Source organism: Haemaphysalis longicornis, unplaced genomic scaffold (assembly GCF_048455015.1).
Source record: "Haemaphysalis longicornis isolate Haplotype H1 unplaced genomic scaffold, Haemaphysalis longicornis Haplotype H1 scaffold_4, whole genome shotgun sequence".
Classification (NCBI taxonomy): domain Eukaryota; kingdom Metazoa; phylum Arthropoda; class Arachnida; order Ixodida; family Ixodidae; genus Haemaphysalis; species Haemaphysalis longicornis.
In genome coordinates this window covers 110,704,329-110,727,535 of record NW_027526361.1, presented here as the reverse complement: position 1 = coordinate 110,727,535, position 23,207 = coordinate 110,704,329, and the positions used below count along the sequence as shown (strand labels likewise).

Genomic DNA, 23,207 nt, shown 5'->3' with positions numbered 1-23,207 from the left:
ATCGGCTGCAGGTTGACGGCATCTGGGGACAGAGACCAGCTTCCATATGAATGGCTGGAAGCAATGAAAGCCAAGCCGATCCCCAAGAACATGAACTAAACGCACCAAGGTGGCAGGGGAGGCACCAGCTGGCGCCTTTAAAAGGCTTCTGGCAAAATAAGAAGGGGTTATCTACACGGATGCCTCCATGAATGAAGGTACGAACTGGTCAACAGCAACGGTGACAACCACGCAAGAGGTGCTGACGTGTACATTCGCTGAAGTTAAGAACGTTGAAGAGGCAGAGGAGCTGACGACTGCTCTGGCCCTTACCTTACGGGGCAAGACTAAAGTGGTCACGCATTCACAGCAAGCCTGCATAAGCTACCAGTACGGCTGGGTGTCCCGGTTGGCTATCCCAGTGCTCAATGAAAAAAAAACTTCTGAAAGAAACGGTGGTACTAGTGTGGGTGTTGGCCCATTTTGCGGTGAAGGGTAACGAGTTTGCTCACCAGCAGGCCTGAGCACTGACTTACCGCGTCACGTCCGAAGTAGAGGTGAGAAACCAACCATTGCTTACACACAGGGACATAAGTACTCCCAGCACCACACGCAGAACTCGCTAAGGATAGCAAACTATATACAGGCAGATACAGGCAGAGTCCTTTCCGCACCCCCGTCTACTGAACTGCATGTTCCCAAACCTATTTGAAGAACCTTGCTCAGTCTGTAAAAAATTAGGTACTCTCCGGCACATGATAGAAGAGTGCATATTTACCTCGAAGTACCCGTCACCTTTAACCGAGCTTCGCCCTACCCCCACTACCCTATAACGAAAGATGGAGGCTCAGTCACGGCTGGTCACAAGATGCCAGGCGGCGAGAGCAGCGATGGATTCCCGTGAAGAGGTAACACCTTCCATCCAGTGTGGAGCTCGTAATGAAGGTCCCGAAAATAGTTTATTTTCTCTCTCGCAAAAAGAAATGCAAGTTCCGCGAATGTCCTTTGGCTATGGTCTCAATATACCCAACCCCGATTCCCTCATACACACAGAAGATAATTTATTTCAGCAATTCCCATTTATCTTCGAGGCCAGCTTAACCATCCCAAATCCCCGAATACCTAAACCGAAAAAATCCAGAAAGAACGAAGCGTCGCACATACCCGAAGATATGTATTGGCCAATGCCGAACACCGACACACTACACCTACGACCAGCGCGTGCTGTGGAACATAATTTATGCCTAAACGTATATCTCTACTATTTAAAATTTACTTTTCGGTGTAAGCCTTCTAATCAACAGCGCACGCTATCGCAAAGTAATTGACTGTGTTTTAATCCTACTGCGAGGTTAAATCATCCCGGAACCAGCGCATACCCATAGATCAGTTTGGGCAACGCTATAGGAATTTCACAATCAACTACAATCAATCAATCAATCAATCAATCAATCAATCAATCAATCAATCAATCAATCAATCAATCACTTTCAAGGGCACGTAGCACGTGCTTTTCAAGAGAACATACCGGTGTTTGAAGCCATCATAATACACCGGCAGTAGCTGTTAGCGACAGCCACAAGCATCCTTAGGCAACCATCGGTCTGCCGTAGTGTGAAGCATATAATCAAGGTTCCACAGAAGAACAATGCCACGAGGTAGAGAAAATGTGTTGTTAGGCAAAGCTGAAGATAGTCCGTGTCTGGTGCTACTGCACGAAGCCGTAAGAGTTTCAAGCGCATTGTCCGCTGCGGTACACAACGTACCCGGGTTCGAGGGCTATCACCCGCACTGCCCTCAGAGAAGCGGATCCAGTTTAACGCCTGAGCTTACATGCCTGAACTTTGAAGATTCGCAGGTGTAAAAAACCTCGTTGATAAAAAGTTGGCACAACCCGATGAAACGAGCCTGTATTTTAAGCATAAAGGTTATAAATGCCGCCAGTCCTGGTTCAGATTTTTTCAAGGAAATATATTCACTCTGGATTTTAATTCACTGCTTTATACTCTTTCTGGTCCCCTACGAACAACGTGAGCCCTCCCTTCGGACAGCAGTTTTAGCTTGGATAATTTAGGTGAAGAACTGCTGTGCCAATACGTCCCTTAAATTTCAGAGAGAGAAAATTTTGTTGTGTGCTCCGTGCGCCTTCTCTGGTAGCTCACTCATGGCAACTGTGAGCATACGCTGTCATTCTATTGTGCCTGCCATATTTTCCCACGATCGTAGAACCACAGCAGCAAAGCCAGTGCATAAAATTCTGAATCATCTTTTGATCGATAAAATGTAGCACACATTAGAATGTTTCTCAATGTTTTCGTTGTTTCAGAAAACAAACTCCCAAGAAACTGAAGCAATGCTGTTTGGGTAAGCATGTGAAAGAGTTAATGTCCAGTTAAACGGTCAACACGCTTTGTTACCGCGGCGCGTTGTCGAAGGGCTTAGTCCTTCTGACGATTGAGACGCTTTGCTCTCCAATTCCCTTCCACCTTAACGCTTTGGAATGGTTCATTTCTGTTACACCAAACATGACTTCGAATAACTCCCACTTGCCTCGTACGATTAGCGCCGCTGCCCCTTCCTGCCGCCTTTGTACTAGGTGAGTTTAGGACCACGGCGTGTATCGCTGCCTGCCGGTGAGCTCGCTTGACTGCGTTTACCCCCTCCCTTGCTTCTCATACGGCTTATGCGGGTACGGCTATTTTTCGCTACTACCAGGTGTCAGAACGTACAATGGAAACCATATATGTAGGCTCTCAAAGAAATGGGGAATGACAGCCGCTTCGCTGTTACAGACACCCACGCCAACTGCGACGACAACACGGGCGATTTCGCTCAATGAGAAATTTAATGCCTCCGCATTAAACTACATAACCGCCACAGTGCTTATACTGGCTGTGAAAGCTCACTGGCTGAGGTATTGTGCTGCTGAAGGAGCAACCGGGTTCGATCCAGGCGACGTAGCACGATCCTGTGATGGAGGCATAAACAATAACATCGCTGTTTCTAGATTTCGCCACCCGTTAAGGGTCTTCGGGTGGCATAAAATATTTTGTGGTCCACCGCAGAAGTCATCATGGCCAGGTGCAGCGTCGCCGCGTAAAGCGCACATTCGTTAGGTTCAAACCAAATTTATCTAGGGTATACAGCCCTGAAAAAGCCATAGTTGGTATTATCTTATCACGAAGATACACGTGCACTCGCAAGTCAAAAGAAGTACGCTAACAACCATTTGGGTTGTCCCGATAAGAAGAGTGGAATGGCTTCTGTGCGATGGATCAAGTTCCGCTTATCAGGCACTTGGTGGGGTGAGAAAAAGCTCCTATATCTTTAGCCTACAGCCGCAGCAACACGAACAGATAACTCAAATGTGCGCGTCGGCAGGAAGAGTGACGGCGTTGTCTAGACGCTGCTGAAGTCAGCGCTTGTGTTTCAGTGGCCACAACGTTATCCCGAGTTTCCACAAACGAATGCTAAACGACTGCAAAATTCTCCTGTCGCGGCTCTTCGGTGTAAACTTCGAAAGCAAGATTCGCCATACGTTATGCCTGTTCCTACAAGATGGGGCGTAGTAGGCGCCGGACGCATTAGTAATGATTTCGTCGTCTGCATAAGAAGTATGTCTTCCGAGGAGCACCAGGTATGTATTGCATACCCTGCATATGATAGGCACGCTGCTCTGATGTTTGGCGTCCAAGCAGCAAGGCCATTTCCTTAATCGTGGTAGTTTTCTATAGTACTTTCTATGTCATTTTAACAGCATAGCTGTTGCACAAGCAGTAATTTCGTCGTTGCACTAACAAATACCAAGAAAATGCGGAGGGGTCGTGAGCGCGTGGTACGCGCCGAGCGTTCCCGGAAAGCGCACTGGCTTTAGCAAAAACAAGTCTGGCAAAAACCGCGAGGAGCGAGAGAATTCTTACCAGTCGTGAGCACGAGCCTCGCGGTGACCGCTGAGTTCCGGTTTGCGCAGTGGCTTTAGCAAAAAAACAAAAACAAAAAGAACTCCAGCGCGGTCGTCAAGTGCAACCGCGCATGTAATGCTTGCCATGAGGAACCCGATGGACACGATGATATAAAGCAATGACGTAACATGTAAATAAGCAATTTCAAAATAAACAAATAAAAATACGTGGTGATGTGTCCTTCAGTGGTCATGTTTAAAGGTATCCTGCAGCTTCGCTATGGTTCAACATTTCCGCCACTTAGTGCAAGCTTCGCCACTTGAGCTGGTGGAAGTCCACAATGCTGACGATGACTGTGCATCCACCACTCGACGCGAACAAGATGACAGCGTCTTCAATGCATATGATGACGATTACTAGCACTGAAACAATGCAAAGAAACAATGATACTAAACCGTAACTGTGCGTCAGGCAAGGCTTACTTGTAACAGCTTCGCCATTCAAGTCTTTTGCAAGCTTTCTTGAATTTTTTCTGTAATCAGCGCCCTCTTCTATACCATTAAAAATATACCATGATCATCTCTCCTTCTGTTCGTAACATTCACCTTGCCTAAGTGTCAATGCCCTGCCCGAGCTACCAACAGTTACGAATGTCATGAGTCAGACCACGATCGTTCACACAAAGAAGGATTCAAAGGCAACAACATGTTGCGAGTTTCTGTACTGAACCACGACATTATTACCGTTATCAAAAGTTCAGGGGGAAAATCTGCCACCCTTCAGTGGTATAAAAATATCCTTCGCTGCCTTCAGTCATTTACTTTCACATGTGCACACATAGTATGTCCATTCTGCTCAAACATAGCCATACATATATCCTCACTTGTTCGGTCTGGCCTTAGGCCGCACCCAGCTCACTCGTTTACTAGGAAAAAGTGATCCGGCACTCTCTGACCTCAACTGCGATTGTTTGATGCACAGTAATGTCGATCTAATTAATTGCTTATGGGAAGGGCTGCTCGTGCAATTAACTCCAGTGGCAACTGTGTGCTGCACACTTTTTCACTTGCAAGTGCTTGCTCGACGATTGTCCCGACCGTTACTTTCAAACTATTGTAAGCGCCCATTTTAAAACGACGGTACTTTACAATGTCTAATCTTTTGCTCATGATTGCAGGGGTGTTCCATGCTTCTCGCTGTCAAATGAGTAGAAATGGTACAAGAAATCTGCGTTTCAGTGTGCCAATATGCAAGAAAATTGTTCATCCAGGATTAAAAAGATACATATATACAACTTGTATCGGATAAAAAACTGTCATGTTCATTTTTGCCGCTCGTGCGCACTGCAACAAAAAGCCATTTACAGAAGATTACACTGCGGATACAGTCCCTGTCAGCCTAAATATATTTTCACGCACTGATAGTTTTTCAATCGCTGTTCCAAATATTGTGTCGGTCCCTACTTCTCAATTAGTCCCTAAGTCAGCATTGTTTTACTCGTGGAGAACAGATATCGTATGAGGTTTCGCAAACGCCAACGTATGGCATGTACACAGGAAATATAACTTATTGCGCTAGCTGAAACGTGTACGCGCTTTCGCGCTTTATTTCCTGAATGGTTAACCTCTCGTTCTCGTTCGAAGTTTTACCGCTGTCATCATTCTCGGAATGGCTCTTTGTGCCACCTGAGATTTTGTTTGGAATCGCACAGGGAAAATCGAATCATCTGTCCGTATATTCACTACTGGAAGCAGGCGTTACTCCTGTGGCTTCCATTTATTGTGACACCGGCTTAGTACCCGAGGGCGCACCCCAAACAACCACCACAACCACCAGACCTGTTCAACAAGAATCCAGTTCTCATGCTTTGGCGAAGATCATTATATAATTCCTTTCAGTTTTATGTAATATTGTTATAGATACTGAACGGCTTCCTCACTTTTTAGTTATTTGCCTACTTTCACTCCTTAATGTTTACGTTGAATGCGCTCTCCACCACGCGGGGATTAGTTTCGGAACTCGCTCAATAACGTCGCACGGAAATCTCCCGAAGCTCAGATGATCTCTATTAACTCCTATCACCCTGTTCCCCAAGCCTTTTTCAGAAGGTTTTATAGCTTGTAGTCGAACTTTGTACTCCTCTCCCAAAGCAATCGTGTAGTGCCAATCTAACTCCTTTTTCTCCCGGTACTCCATGATTATGCCTGGTGTGAGTAAATAATTGTGTTATTATAAGCCACACTGAGCAGAATGCAGTGCGACTAGTTTAAAAGGCATCGCTTTTTATACGCCATTATTTAACGTGCAGGCTATTCAAATAACTAATTAACGGACACAGTGTACTTAGGAATACTGGAATGTTCATTGGTAAATGGAATGATTGCATAGCTAGTCGAAGGTATGACGCCTCCACCCTTTCTCCCGCCACCAGAAATTGTATTTGTAGCCAGTTTTGGGTCTAAGTGTTGTTTTATCCATGGCTTTACCGATGCGCATACAAACGAGGACGAAGAAAGAACCAACACGGACAAGCGCACTATAACAACTGAATTTTTAACAACTCTAACAACTGAATTGTTTACTCATCACAATCAAACTTCCAGAGAGATTGTTGAAGCATTTCACATATCAAAGCATAAAACCAAGAGTGTTAGTCACCCTTCTGTGGCCTTATTGGACAAAGAAATAGAGATGCTTTCTTGTAGTGTCTGATTTCGACATGTGATTGATGCGTGTGCTATGCGTGATGTGAAAACTATTTTTGGGATGATGGTGCGCAGGTTTGTGGGTATATAGGTCTTTCGTTTTCTTCAATAAAAATTCAGTTGTTAGAGTGCGCTTGTCCGTGTTGGTTCCTTCTTCGTCCTCGTTTGTTTGCGCATCGGTAAAGCCATGTATAGATTCCAACTAGGCCGACTCACGGTGTTGTTTTATGCTTCGAAGTTGAACTTCCCTGTTGATTGCTGTATAAATTGGTAATGCACGTACTTGTATGAAATTAACTTGTTCTCCGTATTGAAATTTAGGTCGTTGCAGTGGCTGGAAGAAACTTCGAGAACGCACAGCGGTTTGGAGAGCTCCACGGAATTGCCAAAGTTTATTCGGACTATGAGGAGCTCGCCCGAGATGACGACGTCGGTAACTTGTGTTTATTATCTCAATTCTTTGTTTCGTGACTGGATTCAAGCGAGTGAAACAAGTTTGAAGCCTCAAAGTTGAAAACAAATCGCACAATGACCACCACCGGTATTTGGTCTGTAACAAAGGTTCGTGGTTAGGGCTAAACGAAAGCATCATCTCACGAATGGAATTCAAGGGCAGTTGCGTTCAAGAACACCAATTGTTGTGGTACTTTGCAAACTTCTGGAACTTTTTGGTAGCCTATTTTAGAAGCTAATATATGTTCTTTAAGATACTTGAACCATGTTGAAAAGGCCAACGTAGATTAACCTTGTCGGTCACCAAAATGGCTCCACGCGATTACCCTATATTTTCAAGCCGTCATTTGCTTAGAATGGGAAGATACTACGAATTCTTCAAAACTGTACTCGGTTAAAGCAATACACCCACAGACGTATAAACCAGATGGTGCGAGCAGACAGGTTGGAACATAGGTTAGAACAATATTCAGTTGGGAGTAGAGTAATACATCTTTATGTCCTCGTGTATTCACAACAGCATAGGCAACGCGAAGTTAGCTTACACGTTGGGTCAGTCGATAGAGCCCTGTGTACTCAAAATCATGCCATTACTGAGTGGGTGGATCCGAATTTCCGGCACATCAAATTCACGTTCTGATGCCTTAGAGCCTGATTCAAGACCTTTGTGTCATGCAAACAGCACATAAGTTTGACTAATGCAACTGAAACGTTAAGAACAAAATGAGGCAGGTACTACTTCACTTACGCACACCATAGCGGGAAAACGCTCGCTTTGGTACTAGAATTACACTCTAAATGATTAATCGAGCGGACTTTTGAGAAAACCCACTCTGCGTAATGGGCTACACGAGGCCTCGAATGGTTGGTTAATCACGTTTTTCTCGAAATGGCGATTTTGAATTTCCAAAATTCCCCCGGTCGTTGCGCTGTGCTCCATAGGGGTGTCCCGTTCTTGTTGCGTTCGGGCGACTCTTCATCAGCGTATGTGTTCCGCATTCAATTTGCCACAGTGGTGCGATCCACAATTGCCATGGCAAAAAGCAGCATCGGCAATCCTAGGCGCTATTGGAACTTGGCTTGGGTTAGCACCTCTTTCTTGCAAAGAATTTCGGAGGGAATCGAGCTTCTCGAGAAACATTTCAATGCCAAACAACTTCTCTCAACTCTGGTTTAAGGGAGAGGAGCACTCCTCTTCAGACGACGCGTAAAGTCCCTGCGGTTGGAGCAGTGGAGATGACACAGGTCTTCGCCTTTCGGACGTTTGAAAGGGGACATCATATTATCGTGTGTAATGGCTGACTTCAGTAGCGACCCGAGACCCAGCATCGGCGCTTTCATGCCATGACGGCGACTTGTCTGCACACAGAGAGATGCTAACGTGATATAAGTGGATATGCGTTGAGCGCAGCCGGCGAATTCTTGATACTCTCCAGCCCAAGAACTCTAACAATTGCACACGAGGTGGGGCACGCTTGGTGGCTGTCGTTCACTTCTGCACAAAATAGCAAATAGAGAGAAAGTTATTGACGCGAACTTAGAATTTAAAAATCTGTTTTCATAATGGATATTCGCACAGCTCAAAGTGTAAAAGACGAAGACCTGAGCGCCTGACAGAGCGTTGGCCCTACAGTTAACGGCATCTTCACAAAAATGGTTCAGAATGACCAATCGGAGTGGACTAATGTGCAAATTCAACGAACGACGAAGCCCAACACACGATTTGACTAAGAAATATCTGCGCAGTGACAACGCTAAAGGCACGCAAAGCGTTGTACATTGCACAATGTCGAAGCGCGTATACCCTTTCCCACTAAAATTTAATGCTCGGCCTCATCATTCGTCGAATTCGAACACTACTCAGGACTTTAGATTGCTTAATCTAATGTCCTCTGCTAATGGCGCCCTACGGGTACACTTTAGAGTGTAGCAGCCTGATTGCATTACGTAGAAAGATGAAAGGAGCAAGCGAAAACATGGCGCACCAGTATACACTGCCGGTGCCCGTGATTATAGGCTCCGCAGTCTGACTGACCTGGCCATGTAATTCCTGTTTTCCGATTCAGGTGTACCTTCCACGAGGTCATGCACGGGAGTTATGAGGAGACGACGGGTCGTGACGGATGCCACTGTGCATTGGTGTTTTGCTGTTTTTCGTGAAATGTTCTAATGCTGACCGTGTTATTCAGTAATCGACGCTGCTTACAATTCTACAGATGTCGCCTACGTTGGAAACCTGCACCCTGACCACTATGCTACCGTGAGCATGCTCTTGGAACATGGAAAGCACGTGCTTTGTGAGAAACCACTCACGAGCAGCTGTCAGGACACCGAGCAAGTCTGCAGAAAGGCTCAAGAGAGGAAGCTGTTCCTCATGGAGGTTAAAAAAACAGCACTCTCTTGCCTATTTTATGCATAAAAGCGCCTAGCATAATTCTGATTTCCATCTACCCATTAAACAAAATAGTGCGTAAACCTCGTTTTTTATGCCCAACAAAGCATGGTCGCTAGCGTTAGGGAAGCTAGAGTAATTTTTGCTTTGTTGTGGTTACATTAAACTGAGTAAGTCTCATGCTGTTTTGTTACGTACAATTCGAGGATAGCCTACCGAACTTACCCGATTCTAACGCTCACTTTTTTCCCGGAAAAACAGGCCGAAAAATCGGATGCGCGTTAGAATCGGATACGAAATCGAAACTGCCGGAACAGCTGAAATTTCGTCCTACCCATCGCTATCACCATCTCAAGATGGCGCCAAAGCTTTTAGCAGCAATTTTTCGGATCTAGGCGCCTAGACGTCTATCGGCGTTCACACAAATGGTCAAATTATTCAACTTGCGCGCTTGATAACAGCGATGCGAGCAGCGGCAACGAAGGTGCGCCGCTTCCACGGCTTACGAGCGGCTCCCACGCGTTCACAACGAGCGGTTCGCTGAAGCGTGCTCCTCTGGAGAAGCTCGCGGGATGGGCGTGCGAGGCGCCGGCCACAATCCAATCGACCATGGTTGAACGTTCGTTCAGAAGTGTGGCATAGCGAGCGTGCTCTACGGTACAGAGGACGAGATGTCGCGGTCACCGGAAGGCGACAAGGAGCTCTCGGAGAGCGACGAGGAGTGAGATTACTTCTGGAAATAAATCGCCCGTTTCTCTCGCATTCGTTTTTCTTGCTCACAAAGTTCCGTGCGCGTTACCATCGGAGGTGCAAGGTTTTTCGGTTTTTTTTACTCGAAAATCGGGTGCGCGTTAGAATCGGGGGCGCGTTAGAATCGGGTATGTACGGTAATAACAATTTTCCAAAAGAACCTTTCCTGTGGTGCCCAATTGAATAAGAAACAGCGGCAGGTGGCAAGAAAGGACTTTGCGAAAATTAAGAGCCTCTTGTTTCCCCTTGCGGCCTCACTGCCAAATGTTCTTTGTGAAGATTATTTGTTCAGGACACGAAGCCTGCTATGACTATTTTCCTTTTTGTCTGATCAAGAATGCATAAAACCGAGTCGCTGCGGTTGTCTGTCATACTCAAGAACTGAGAGAGAGCCGAGTGAATCATTGCGTTACAAATTTCGATAAAACACATGAAGAGATGTCAGAATCACAAAATATCAATGTAAAATATTTGCTTCCTGACCTACTAGGAGATAGGTTTACACGTTTCGTGGAATAAGACAGCCGCATATAATTTACAAGTTTCTGTCGCAAAAGCGTGTTAAGTTTTTGGCACGCTATCCTCGCAGGAACTATCGCCGTTTAGTTTGGCCCGCCACAAGATAAAAAAAAACCTCTCTCATTTCACATGTTTTTGGATTTTTTCCAGGAATCAAAAGGCAGGCTGAAAATAAAAGCTATTTGGTCATGTATCAACGTACTTTCTTGAGTACCTCTTAGAATTTGTTGCTTATTTTTAAAAAGTTGTTGTTTTATTGAGAAGCATACAGGCGGACCCACGCAAGAGTCTATAGCCTTTTCTTATGGCGCTGTTCTGTAAAAGTCGCTCGAAACTAATATAACACTCCCATCGTCCACAACACTTCTATGTCCATGCCCATTCGTACTACCCTTACCGAAAACGTATCATACAGGATTAACATATTCAGCGTGAAGGGAACATGCGCACATTCGGAGTCAAGCACCAGTAAGGAACAGACGTTAGCAGTGTTCGTTGAAATCAAACTACATAATTATTTCTTGAGTAAACTAAATAAAACGAGTACACCTACGTTTAAGTAGGTCAAAGGGAGCGATAGAACTGCGGAGAATTCGAGACTGTTATGGGCACTCCGTGTACAAGCGGGCCTGTTAACCTCACGGTCACGTTGTCTCCGGCCCCGTCCACAATAACTGTGTTCGTCGCTTTCGTCGCCAACACCCGTGTTCAAAAGCCTCATTTTTGTTGCCGCGTTGTTCACAAGACACGGGGCAATGATTATTGCTCGTTTTGGTAAGTTCGAAGTTCGGTATGGTTGACTGTTTCTAGTCGAACGTGCATCCCCGATAGCGGCGTTCAAAGGCGTCTCCGTGGGAATCGGAACTCGTGGAAATAAAAGCGTATTAGTCATACCGTGCAGATTGGCTTTACTTGAAATGGGGCAGCCGATCAGTGGCTGTGAGAATGCTTAGATAACAAAATAAATGTATGCTCCGCATGCCCTATGGAACGGTCACGTGGATATCTTCTGTTCTTGTACATTTCCCTACTGGTTTTCACAATTTTGAACTCCGTTAAGCTTAAATATGGATAGCGAGCTAAAACAAAAAAATGACCAATCTAGTGTCCTTGATATAAAGCATAAAAGCAAAACTATTCGCACTCCGCACAAATTTATTGCTATTCGATCTTTTAATAGTTACGAGGGAATTTCTGCCCAGTTGTATTTCTATCATTTCAACCTGTCTTCTTGTAGCTCTTTCCCCCGATATTAAGGTTTTCTTTCTGTGGCTATACAAGGAATGTGTTTCATGGCCCCCTGCTCCCATAAGGATCATTTCTGACAGCTTTGTCTTGACTGAAATAAGAAATGGCATGTCAAAATAGTAGTATGTCGATAATACAGGTGCAAGGGCAGAAATGCCGAAACAGTGCCAAGCTGGGTTGAAAGAAGCACGGGCAGTGATCAAAGTGTTTATCCGTCAATCATTTAGCAAACACATTGAACGTATAGAACCGAAATATGCCGCGTCCAACTCTCCAAATAGTAAAGTAGTAACGCCCTTTTTCGGGTTAAAAACGGTAGCCAAACTGTCTATCCACCAATCATTCCGCAAAAACATTGAACGTATGCCACCGAAATACGCTGCGACCAACTCTCCATATAGTAAAGTAGTAACGCCCTTTTACCCGCCGCGGTGGCGCAATGGCTAAGGCGTTGTGCTGCTGAGCTCGAGGTCGCGGGTTCGATTCCCGGCCGAGGCTGCCGCTTTTCCGATGGAGGCTAAAAGCAAAAACGCCCGTGTGTACGAGATTTTGGCGCACGGTAAAGATCCCCAGGTGGTCAAAATTAATCCGGAGCCCTCCACTACGGCGGGCCTCATCGCCTGCTTGTGTCGGCGCGTTAAACCCTACAATCAATCGAATCAATCAGTACCGCCCGTTTCCGGTTACATAAACCAGAACGGTAGCCAAGATGTTTATGCATCAATCATTCAGTAAAAACATTGAATGTATACAACCTAAATACGCCGCGTCCAACTCTCTGAATAGTGAAGTAGTAACGCCCTTTCTCCGGTTAAATAAACCAAAACGGTAGCTAGAAGGCTGGCTTCGGTGGACATAGTAAACTTGGTGTTATGTAATTACCACCTCGAAGACTGTTTACTCTTTTTTCAGGCCCTCTGGACCCGCTTTGTTCCTGTCTTCAAGCGGATGCGAGAAGCCCTTGCCGCTGGTGAAATCGGCAATCCTCGTTATGTGCACGTGACCATTGGGTACCCGATGCAAGGACTGGAAAGGGTTTTCCGCAAGGATCTCGGCGGATCCGCGGTGTTAACAATGGGCACATACTGCGCTAACGCAATCCTGGAAGTGTTCGGCACTGAGGTTCCCACGAAAATAACCGCTAGCGCCGACTTCAACGATGAAGGTTGGTTCCCACTGTCTGACTTTCCCGAAGTCTAAGTAAAGGGGGTTTACTTACGTGACTTAACGCACACGCTTTCCCTCAAATAAAACGTAACGCAAGATGCCAACATTACGCCAGGTATAGGTGGTAATATAAGTAGAGTAAGCGTTACTGCTACAACTGGGGTAAAACAATGATTCACCGAAGCGCATTCTGCGTTGTAGCGGTGAAATTAGGCTTTCGTACCTGCAATTCACAGGCCACCTGACACATCGCTGCTGATCCCAGAGGGTGCTGCAGGTTGACTCATCGTTAACGATGACCTCACCCCAGTCTTGCGCGGACCACTGCTCAGCAGCTGAGGCGAAGTCTAACCTTGCGTGCCGTTGTTTGTCTGTGAGATGGGGCTTCTGCACCGCCACACAGTTCCGAACACGGTTTTTGCGGAGACGTTGAGCTTAGGGGCCTCTCGAAAGTCTTTAGCATAATCGAGGTGAAAAGCGAAAGCGCCCGTGTGTTCCTGGTTTGAGCGCATGTTAAAGATCCCCAGGGGGTCAAAATTAGTCCGCAGCCCTCCGCTACGGTACGCCACCCGCCGCGGTGGCTCAGTGGCTAAAGCGTTGCGCTGATGAGCACGAGGTCGCAGGCTCGATTCCTGCATGATTGCGGCGGCCGCTCTCTGAGGGAGGCGAAAAGCAAAAACGCCCGTGTGTACGAGCTTTCGCCGCACGTTAAAGGTCCCCAGGTGGTAAAAATGAATCCGGAGCCCTCTACCACGGCGCGACTCATCACATGGCGTTGAGTTGGCGCGTTAAACCCTACAATCACTCACTACCGCGCGCCTCATCGCCTCTGTAGCGTCGGCGCGTTAAACCTATCAATCAATCAATCAATCAATCAATCAATCAATCAATCAATCAATCAATCAATCAATCAATCAATCAATCAATCAATCAATCAATCAAATACTTTGGCACTAGGGAACGTGTCTTCAAGCACTGCCCCAACAATCTTCATATGTCCTCTTCTTCTGTTGTGCAACTTGTCCTTCCGCTCCGCGAGGCATCTGCAAGCAGGCCTTCATCTCTGTAGGCATAAACTCCTGGGCTAACAGCACCTCATGACCTATACGAATTCTTTCTAAAAGGTTGCGCATAATCTTACGTGTTTCTATGGGAACCCGAGGTGCCATCTCGACGAATGCCGACCAGCAGAATGAACCCACAATTTATATGAGCATGTCTTCTATCATTTTTAAGAAAAGAAAGACAGCTAAAAACGAGACAATTGTGGTTATGAAACTGCAAATCGCTTGTTTATCGGCCGCGAAAGCGAGCTGAAAGGTAAGTTCAGTGGTCAAATAAAAACTGCACAAGAAGAGAAGATGTTCGTGATTCCTCTCGCTGGCGTTTTGATGTCGATAGCACGGCACCGTGGGATTGTGCTTCATACACGGTTCACTCGAGGACGCCATTCGGAAGCCCCTAGTTTCATCTTGTATAAACGGTAAAGCACAAAACAGAAAAATACCAAACAAAACATTCCGCATAAGTATTTGTCAGGACGCGAGGAGCATTTGAGCCAAAACCGGCGCAACCTTCACATTACGCCGCAAATGTGCAATCAGGATGAAAGGAGTATTACAAAGGCGTCGCTCTGCACCGCTGCAGGAAGCGAAAAAGTCTGCTTGCATGCGAGTACAGAAGGGGCGCATGCGCGCTTCGACAAAAGGCGCCAGGCCTCCAGATGGCGCATCGGTGGCTTTTTCCAGGCGCTCACGTGGTACGTAATATTAAGACCCCAGAAGCTCGCCTACGAAGGTATGGTAGCTTAGAGGTTCATAAATAGGAAGGTGGACTTGCGCCACCTACCGAGGTCACGCACGAAGGGCCGTCAGGGCTGTGGTGTCATCTGATGCCCCAGCGGAGTACCTTCGCCCGGCGTGACGGGCATCATCGCGGGACATTGGGAGCGCCTAAACAGCTCCGCTGTTAGAACAAAATGCTTAATATAGCCAAATTAGATCTCCGCTGTTAGAACAAAATGTTTAATATAGCCATGTTAGATTTCCTCCGGCTTAAATATATTTCTGTTGTCCTCTCTCTTGGCCCTATCTTTTTTGCCTCTCCCAACAGAGTAGCATGAAGGTGATTGTGTAGGCGAGCTACACACCCTGTTTTCTGATAAAGAGTTCCTCTGTTTCTCTTCTCTCGGGGTGGCTGGTAGAATCGAAGGCGGTAAGAAAGATGCCACCCAAGATCGTATTTCTCATGGGCTGGCTTTTAGACCAAGCCGAGCATTCCGTCTACTGTACGCTACGTTCTTCGCCTAGCCTTATTTCACAAGGTAAATTGCGTAAATATATTGCGTCTTCTTGCTTCCGCGCCGCGAATACAATGGGCAATGACCTCGTCTGATTTTTACAGGAAGATGTTTATCTTCTATTTTACCCAGCAGGTGCACCACAATGTTGCACCAAAGCCGTAATATTGTGTAATTTTGTTTCTCTAGGCGTGGAAACGACTGTGGCTGGAACCATGTGCTTTAGCGGGGGCCGGCTAGCCACATTTGCTATGTCATCTGTTTTTGACATGCCATCCAGCGTGGAAATAGCCGGAACAAGTGGCATTATAACGGTAAGCCTATTGTCTCTGTCTAATGCACGTGCTATTGGGATTGGCGGAAGCACTAGGATGAAGCTCAAACTGATGCTTTATTTGTTTAGCGGCTGACAGTTCAGGAGAAAGCAGGGCAGGGTGGTCTGGTTCAGCTCACTTCCAGGCTTTTAAGAGTTTCAAGCAGAGCACGTCTAGCCACGTATGTAACTAAATTGCTAAGGCTTTGCCCTACTGGGCACAAGTCACTGGATCTGCAGGTGGCTTTGGCAAAGGTTCTTCCGGTGGAGGCGCAGCCCAATAATATCCTGTTATATAAATTTGTAGCTAGCATAGAGGCCACAAGGGGGAGGCATATTATACCAGGATTAAGCACCCCTGTGGAATCACCGCCCAGGTGGCATCAACGTGCTAAACATCCTTTTTTCCGTCGTCTAGAGCCCCTGCCGCCTGCTTGACTACACCACCGACAATCTATGAACCTTGCCATCCCGGTTACCGTTTCTCTCGTTACTCTCACCGATCATTGTAGTATTCTTATATTCCAATAGCTCTCTGTAGAGCCTCCACTCGCAATTCTTGTGGAGAACGAAATAGGGACGCGTTCCGAAATAACGAATTTATTTAGTTGCCTTTAGTTTATCGCGGCGATGAAAAGTGCCGCATGTTCTTCTTGAAATAGGAGCTGGAGAATTTCATCTTACAATAAAATATATTAATGACAGGCAGCATCCATCCTATTTGCGCTTTCATAAAATCACAGGATATTTAATATTAGGTAATAATATAACAAAACTACTCATTTGTGACTACTAACATTCGCAAACAGAGAGAACGTTAGTGATAGTAACTTAGCAAGGAGATGGAAAAAACGGTATTTTTAGACATAAAAACTTGTGACCTACCGAGGCCATGACCGATGAAAATCGTTATCTTAATCCAAATGACTATTACATCCGTGAGGTATGAATCTATACCATCAATACAAGTATGCGTTTTTTATTAAAAGAAGATTACCAGATTAAGAACTAAGAACTGGTTCACTGAAAGGAAGAGCTGTCAAATCACTCTTGTTTCGTTTGCATGGTCGCAAAGCTGCATCCACCGAGCGCATCGCCCGTTGGTATTGACACACCGTCTGGAAGGCTGGAGATGCCGTTTCCGCCTCTGTCTGCATCCGTCTACTACAAGTTCAGCTCCGGACTTCGCTACGAGATAGAAGAAGTCAGGCGTTGCCTGCTTCAAGGTAAATCTTTTTGTCTTTTTACAATTAAAAGCCCCCTTTTCCCATTCTTCACACGGCACGTTAGACTAAGGATACTAAAACATGACTGAAGATGAGAAACCTGTTCTATACTTCCTTTCATTGCGTGCTTTCAGTGGGACGGACTCGTACCTTATAGCCCAGCTTTTTATACCTCCCTGAATGAGCATAGATGTTGTAGTTCCAGTGGATGATTGGTAGTCATCGTCATGGCCATCTTTGTTTTCCTCGTTGCAGTGAATTGCCTAAACATCTCAATGTTAACCACAGTATTCGCCTCGGCTATCACTATCAATGAACAGACGGTCATTAGCCAAAAAACCACAATACTGTTGAAGAACTTTGCCCTCCATGTCGAAGCGGTACATTGGAAAATATTTATCATACCCTCGTTATGATGTGAGGGCATATGAAGAGTCACATCCGGTGTGAGAGGGGGAAGACGGAATTGTATGGGGATACCTTCGGGCTTGGCCTCAAGTAAAGGGGCTCCGGTGGCTTCTGTATGCTCGGTAATGTTAGTTTGCAAGACTCTGGGAGGTGGTAATGGCCGCTATCTCCTCCCGTCTTGGAACCGTCATTCAGTTACCGCGCGGTGTTTCTCGGCGTCGGAAATACACCTTAAAGCTTAACAGTTACCGTGAAAACGGCCATGGTCGTCTCCAGCTACACATGGACAAAAGCGGAACGATAATCGTTGTCATTGTGGTCATCATCAACTCAAGAAAGTGGCCAACAAGTCAACTGCGAACCATCGTAACTGTGGCCTGCGCTTTAGTTTGCGATAGTAGAAGCGCATTTGCAACACAGAAAAGGTCAGGCCCTGCTCAGCGACCCCTCTCTGTACACGAAAGCGAAAATTAACCGTAGTTGCGCGGTAATGGCAAATCCCTTCTGTTATGGCGGGCCAACATTTGAATTCGGAAATTTTTGCCTGGTCCCTCAGCCGATTTTGTGTCGTTGTACATAGCAAGAAATCGGCGCGAAAGTTTAATTCGCCATTCCTGAAACTTGCAATGATATGCCCTAAATGACCCGAAGGGTTTGCGCCCTTGGGTGAACACAAGTAATGGGAACAAACGTGGCGCTGCGCAAGGGAGGCGGTATTTGGTACGGAATATCGATGCACATTTTTACCTACGCAGAACGCCCCATTCCCATAAATGCCTCAAGAGCTTAGCAGCGGAGAAAATTATATACGGCAGTAGCAGAGAAATGTTTAGAGGAAGATTGAGGGCGCACTTTAAATGCGTTATTTCCACTGGTTCCAAAGCTCTCTGCAAAAAAAAATGGCTGTGGCTTAGCTCGGCCAGGCTCGGTTATGCAAACAAAAGCAGCCCAAGCACAGTTTGCCGACGGAACGATGTAAATAGTCGAACGTTGCGCACTACAAGCACTCATTACCATCATTTCGTAAGTTTCCGAAGCTGTCATGGAAGGCGAGGCACCGTTGACGCCTCTAAAGCACGTCGCTGTCATCTTTCTGCATCTTTCTCCACACGCTTCGCTCGCCAAAGTTCCCGTTTTTTACTTCGTGTGGCCTGCCGCTTCGCGAGCGCATTTCACGTTTCGCTCTAACTCATTAGCAAGCCAACCGACTTCTAAAGGATGGTCCTACGCAGCTTGCCGCTTTCATGACTAAGACCGCGTAGATAACTCTGGCACCGATGTGCCAGTGTCCTCGCTCCCTCCTACCATCGAACAACGGCTGTACTGAAGCTCTGGCCAAGCTATAGCGCGAAACTGCGAGGCGGCAGTGGGGGCGGGGTCGTCTGCCTTTGAAACGGTTGGTGAGCCACATATGGTTATTATTGTCCCGTTCTATTGGCAGCAGTCGGTGCAGCGGTGGCGGAGAGTCACGTGAGATGACTTCAAGGTCAAACTTTCTCGTACGGCTAGACTCGCTAGACTAGGCCAATATGGCTTTCGCCATAAAACTGCACACTGGTTGCAACACTCTGTGAGACCGCCCTCTTGATGCAAAGCGCACACGCAAGAACCCCTTTCCCCGTCTTTTTAAAGTATTTCAAGCACCAATCCGTCTTGGTCATCTTCTGTTCTCATATTCTTCTCCCAGCCCCACGTTATTCTGGAAAAGCTCCTTGACTCCCGCCCTCAGGGTGCCACGTAGTGGCACCGACCACCTATCGGTCACGGCGTCACTTCGATTCATTGTTGCCTCTTTGCATAGCGATAATGTACTCCTTTTAAAGACGAAAGTCTTTCTTGGGCTACTTAAACCCTGAAATTTTGGTCTGTCTGTATGTCTGTCTGTCCGTCTGTCTGTGACCCGATTCAGCCACCCGGCCAAACTAAAACAAGGCCTGCGCAATAGTCTTATATAGTCACAGCTAAATGTGCCCGTATAAGTCCAGTGTAATGTTCATACTTGTCAATGTTGGTGAAGAACAACAAGATATTACGCAAATATAAGAGAACAAAGCAATACAGAAGTGATATTTGCAGCGTTCCTTTATAAAAAAAATCGTACATGTTTGATTTGTGCGAGATTAGATACTTCATCAACTGCAGAAAAAAAAATCCATCCGCCGTCGCCTGCTGTCGCACGCCCCACTATAGCTTCTGGCGGCATTTTCAGAAATCAACCGGCAACAGTTACGAAAGGTTCCTCTAGATAGATTCCACGCTCTACTTGCAACGCACGCGAAGTAGAGAAACGCGGTTCTTTAAACGTTGAAGTAGGCGCCTCGATTCACGCGCGTCTTCGCCGTACGGCAGCGTTGGCATCGGGACACCCGGTTTGGAGCAGTGAAACGCGGGAACTTTAAAATGGTTTAAGCAAACCTTTGGCGTCTTTACCTTGGGAGGAGCGCGACGCAAGAGGAACAACATGAGAGGTGAGTGGGAAAGCGAAGGGAGGCATTTACTTGACAAAAGTTGATAAAGACTATCGTCTTTCGACGAGATTTGCAACGAAAGGAGCAGATACGCGGCCAATTTTTTTGTGCTCGTACGCTACCGTCAGCTGCGCGCAGCGGCTAGCGTTGCGCGGTGGTTTCCTACGCGTGCTGGCCGAGTTTCACTCCGTTGCCTCCTAGCCCAACGCATACAGAAGGGGAGGGGGAGATATTTTGTGACCAAGCCCGATGTTGCGACACCACAAATTTTTGGTATTTTAATCCACTGCTACGCAAACGAGGCAAATAGCTGATTGGCGGTGATCGATCATAACTGTTTTTTAGGAATCCAGTCGGATACAATAGTTGCGCCTAAGTAGGGCCAAGAAGAACGACGTGCTGGTGGTCGGTACTGTAAGCGTAGTTCTCGAGCTGGGGGCTGAAACAGCTATGGCTTAGTAACACTATAAAGTGGTTGTAAATGTTTGAACGCGTTGTACCCGCCATGACAAGACCTAGCAGTTCTCGTGCACTACTCCACCGTAAAAAGAACACTTATCGATTGTCTTTGACATTTGTTCCAGAGCTCTTGAGATAACAGTGCTTATTCTTTTGCAATCACGAGCACTTTCTTTGTGCACTCTTTTAATAGTGACGTCGGGATCTAGGGAGTCTAAACTAGATAAGTGCAACCACACTATGTGGGCTGTCTGGACGAACGCACTCTTCCCCCATCAGGGCAGCTTTTGGCAACTCAGGTGTAGCTTTCTGCTGAAGCCTTTTATACTGGGAGGGGCCTTGTATTGCAATGGACATCAACAGGGTGATTAATGAATGTATGACACACCACTTTATGTTGACACAGCACAGAAACTTTACACGTCCCTCATGAAGGTGCCATGCGGGATGTCCAGCCACTTCTGGCAATGGATTTGCTCTTCAGAGACGCAGGACGCTGTTTTGATGCAGCCAGTGGAAGGAATTGCTCGTATAGAGGCGGAAGACAAAAATATTTTATGAGGGCGCGCTATACAGGGCGGAGTATTCAAAACCTGTTCATCTGTAGAGCACCGCGTACCGCGGCATAAAAGAAATCTGCAACAATTTACAGGATTTTCTGACAATGCGTAGAATCGTTATGCCGCTTGTATAAAGTGGGAGTTCCCTACAGCGATATTTTTTGTTTTTCTAAATTCTGTCCCTCCAATTTCCTCCATCTACGCTAGTATAACGATTACAGGTGTTACTTTCACCAAATCTGCATTTTTGTGTAATTTAAGGGCGCTACACGGTTCGCCATTTTCGCTTTTTTCTATGAATCTTATTTCTTGGTTTTCTTAAATTCTGTCTGACCAGTTATCTTCTTTTATGCTCTTATTAGTATTAAGGCCATTACTTGTGCGAAATCTGCATTTTTGTGAAAATGAAGGGCGTCACACTGTCTGCCATTTTCGCTATTTATTTCTATCTTTCTTATTTTCATGGTTTTTCAAACTTGCGTTGAACCAATTACCTCCACATGCGCTATTATAACGATAAAAGGTATTACTTCCGCCAAATCTGCATTTTTGTGGATATGCAGTGCGTTACACGGTTCTTGCGGGGAGGCGGAGGGTACTCGGAAACAAATGCTAAGCATTAAAATTACCTTTATAATGTGTCTCGGATATTTGAAGAATATTTTCATTTGAGGCGTTCCCCATTCTATGCATTGGCAAAATTTTATTGTCAGTCACCGCAACGTAGTTCACACGCGCGACATGCCAAAATAGTCACCGCGTCTTGGGTTCGCTCAACCACGTTCCAGATATCCTGCATTTTCTCAACCCTGTGAATAAATTTCCGGCTTCATAATCTTGACCGATATTTAGCAGAGCGGGCGTCTCTAGGTGCTTCTGTTGCGAATAGATGTGGCCTAAAAATAAATGAGTATTCTAGAGAGGACACATTTTCTTTTCTTGAAGTGCAAAAGATACGCCAGTGTGTTCCAGACTGGTTGTCACAAGTGAAAAAGTTAACAAAAATGAAAATATTTTAGCAACCAGCAGAGTGGAACTGTGATTTTATGTATTAGTGCAATTGTTTTGTTTTGTTGGTTTTTATTATGTTTATGACAGCGGTGCTTGTTTGAAGTAAAGAAAAAGAGAGTGCTCCACATTACCGCGTTTCTTTGGGGGAGGGATGGGAAACCAACGGGGCTTTTAGATGCTTGGAATTCTCAGTACCTACCAGAAATATAACAAAGACCAGCGGTTAATGGAACAGCCGAAATGACAAACAAGGGCTTATATGATAATTGAATGTTGTCTTTTATAACAGGTTTCATCAGAAGGAAGTTTTGCTAGATGGAAATGCTCAAATGGTGCCCTGTAGAATACAAAACGCTCCTAATATATGTCATAAAAGATTTCTCAGCCATTTTGGGAACCACTCGGCACATTTACGTACGGAATATTTGTAATTTTTTGTAACTTTGGCAACTAGCGTGTTCACTAGATACATTTTACAGAAAAACAATATCTACAACGTCTGTGATTGTCTCTGATGTTGTTTCAAATTAGTGCAACATTAAGCCGGGGTGCTATTTAGATGCTCAGGGGTGTCTCAACACTTGTGAAGCATCGGACAATTACAGCTTTCAAAGAGTTGGCGCCTAAATAAATCATTTCCGGGTCAGCGTTGAAACGATTTGTATCGATTAGAAGTGGGACGGGCAGCTTGTGTTACCAACATTGAATTTTGTATGTGCTCTAAATCGAAAATTAAACCCCTCATTAGAGGCAACGAAACCCAGTAGTTTTCGCACACAAATATAGCTTCTTTAAAAGAAATATCTTCTTTGAAGACACGCAGACTAAGGTCTGTACGGCCAGCAAGCTCATTTGCAGCTGGGGCTGTCGTTACGTACACAGTCCGCTTACCACCCTAGAGCTTTACCATATTTACTTTTCGCACTCTCCTCTCCACAGCTTTCTTTTTTTTATTTTTAACCCTTACTCCTTGTTTTTACAGGTCTCACTGAAAGCCCCCTGATGTCCCACAAGGATTCGGTGCTCATTGCATCTGTTCTAGATAAAATTCTCCAGGAAATTGGCGTCAATAAATAGCTCGCAATTCTCACATCGCCATTTTTAGGCATTGCAAGCCTTTGCGAGGCTCCAATTGAGCGAGCAGCCATATTTAAACTACGCATTAAAATACGCTACCCGTCTGGCAGCGAAAAACGCATGCAGGATACTGAGGTCGTTTTTTCAAGAGGATGACTGGTATAAGCAGTGCGTAGCCGATCGCAGAGTTCCAGAACAGGTCCACAATCACTTTTTTGAAGCAAGGGGCAGTTGTGGGTGATATGTACCACACTACCATTTTTATGGTCTC

At 45.8% G+C, this 23,207-nt stretch overlaps 1 protein-coding gene across 1 annotated transcript; it reads left to right on the top strand.

Moving 5' to 3' along the window:
* Window positions 1-3,333: 3,333 nt before the first annotated feature.
* Window positions 3,334-22,949, top strand: LOC144179262 (trans-1,2-dihydrobenzene-1,2-diol dehydrogenase-like). Its single transcript, XM_077707551.1, has 7 exons — window positions 3,334-3,616; window positions 6,908-7,019; window positions 9,256-9,419; window positions 12,861-13,113; window positions 15,604-15,728; window positions 16,803-16,953; window positions 22,842-22,949. The coding sequence occupies exons 1-7, from the start codon at window positions 3,521-3,523 to the stop codon at window positions 22,934-22,936; spliced, it is 996 nt and encodes a 331-aa protein (XP_077563677.1). The 5' UTR covers window positions 3,334-3,520; the 3' UTR covers window positions 22,937-22,949.
* The last annotated feature ends 258 nt before the right edge of the window (window positions 22,950-23,207 follow it).

Bases quoted from the DNA above. Each gene is read 5' to 3' on its own strand.
- LOC144179262 (XM_077707551.1), top strand. From the start codon at position 3,521: ATGCCTGTTCCTACAAGATGGGGCGTAGTAGGCGCCGGACGCATTAGT. The intron at 13,114-15,603 runs GTTGGTTCCCAC...TTGTTTCTCTAG, and splicing joins CGCCGACTTCAACGATGAAG to GCGTGGAAACGACTGTGGCT. The intron at 15,729-16,802 runs GTAAGCCTATTG...ATGGTCGCAAAG, and splicing joins GAACAAGTGGCATTATAACG to CTGCATCCACCGAGCGCATC.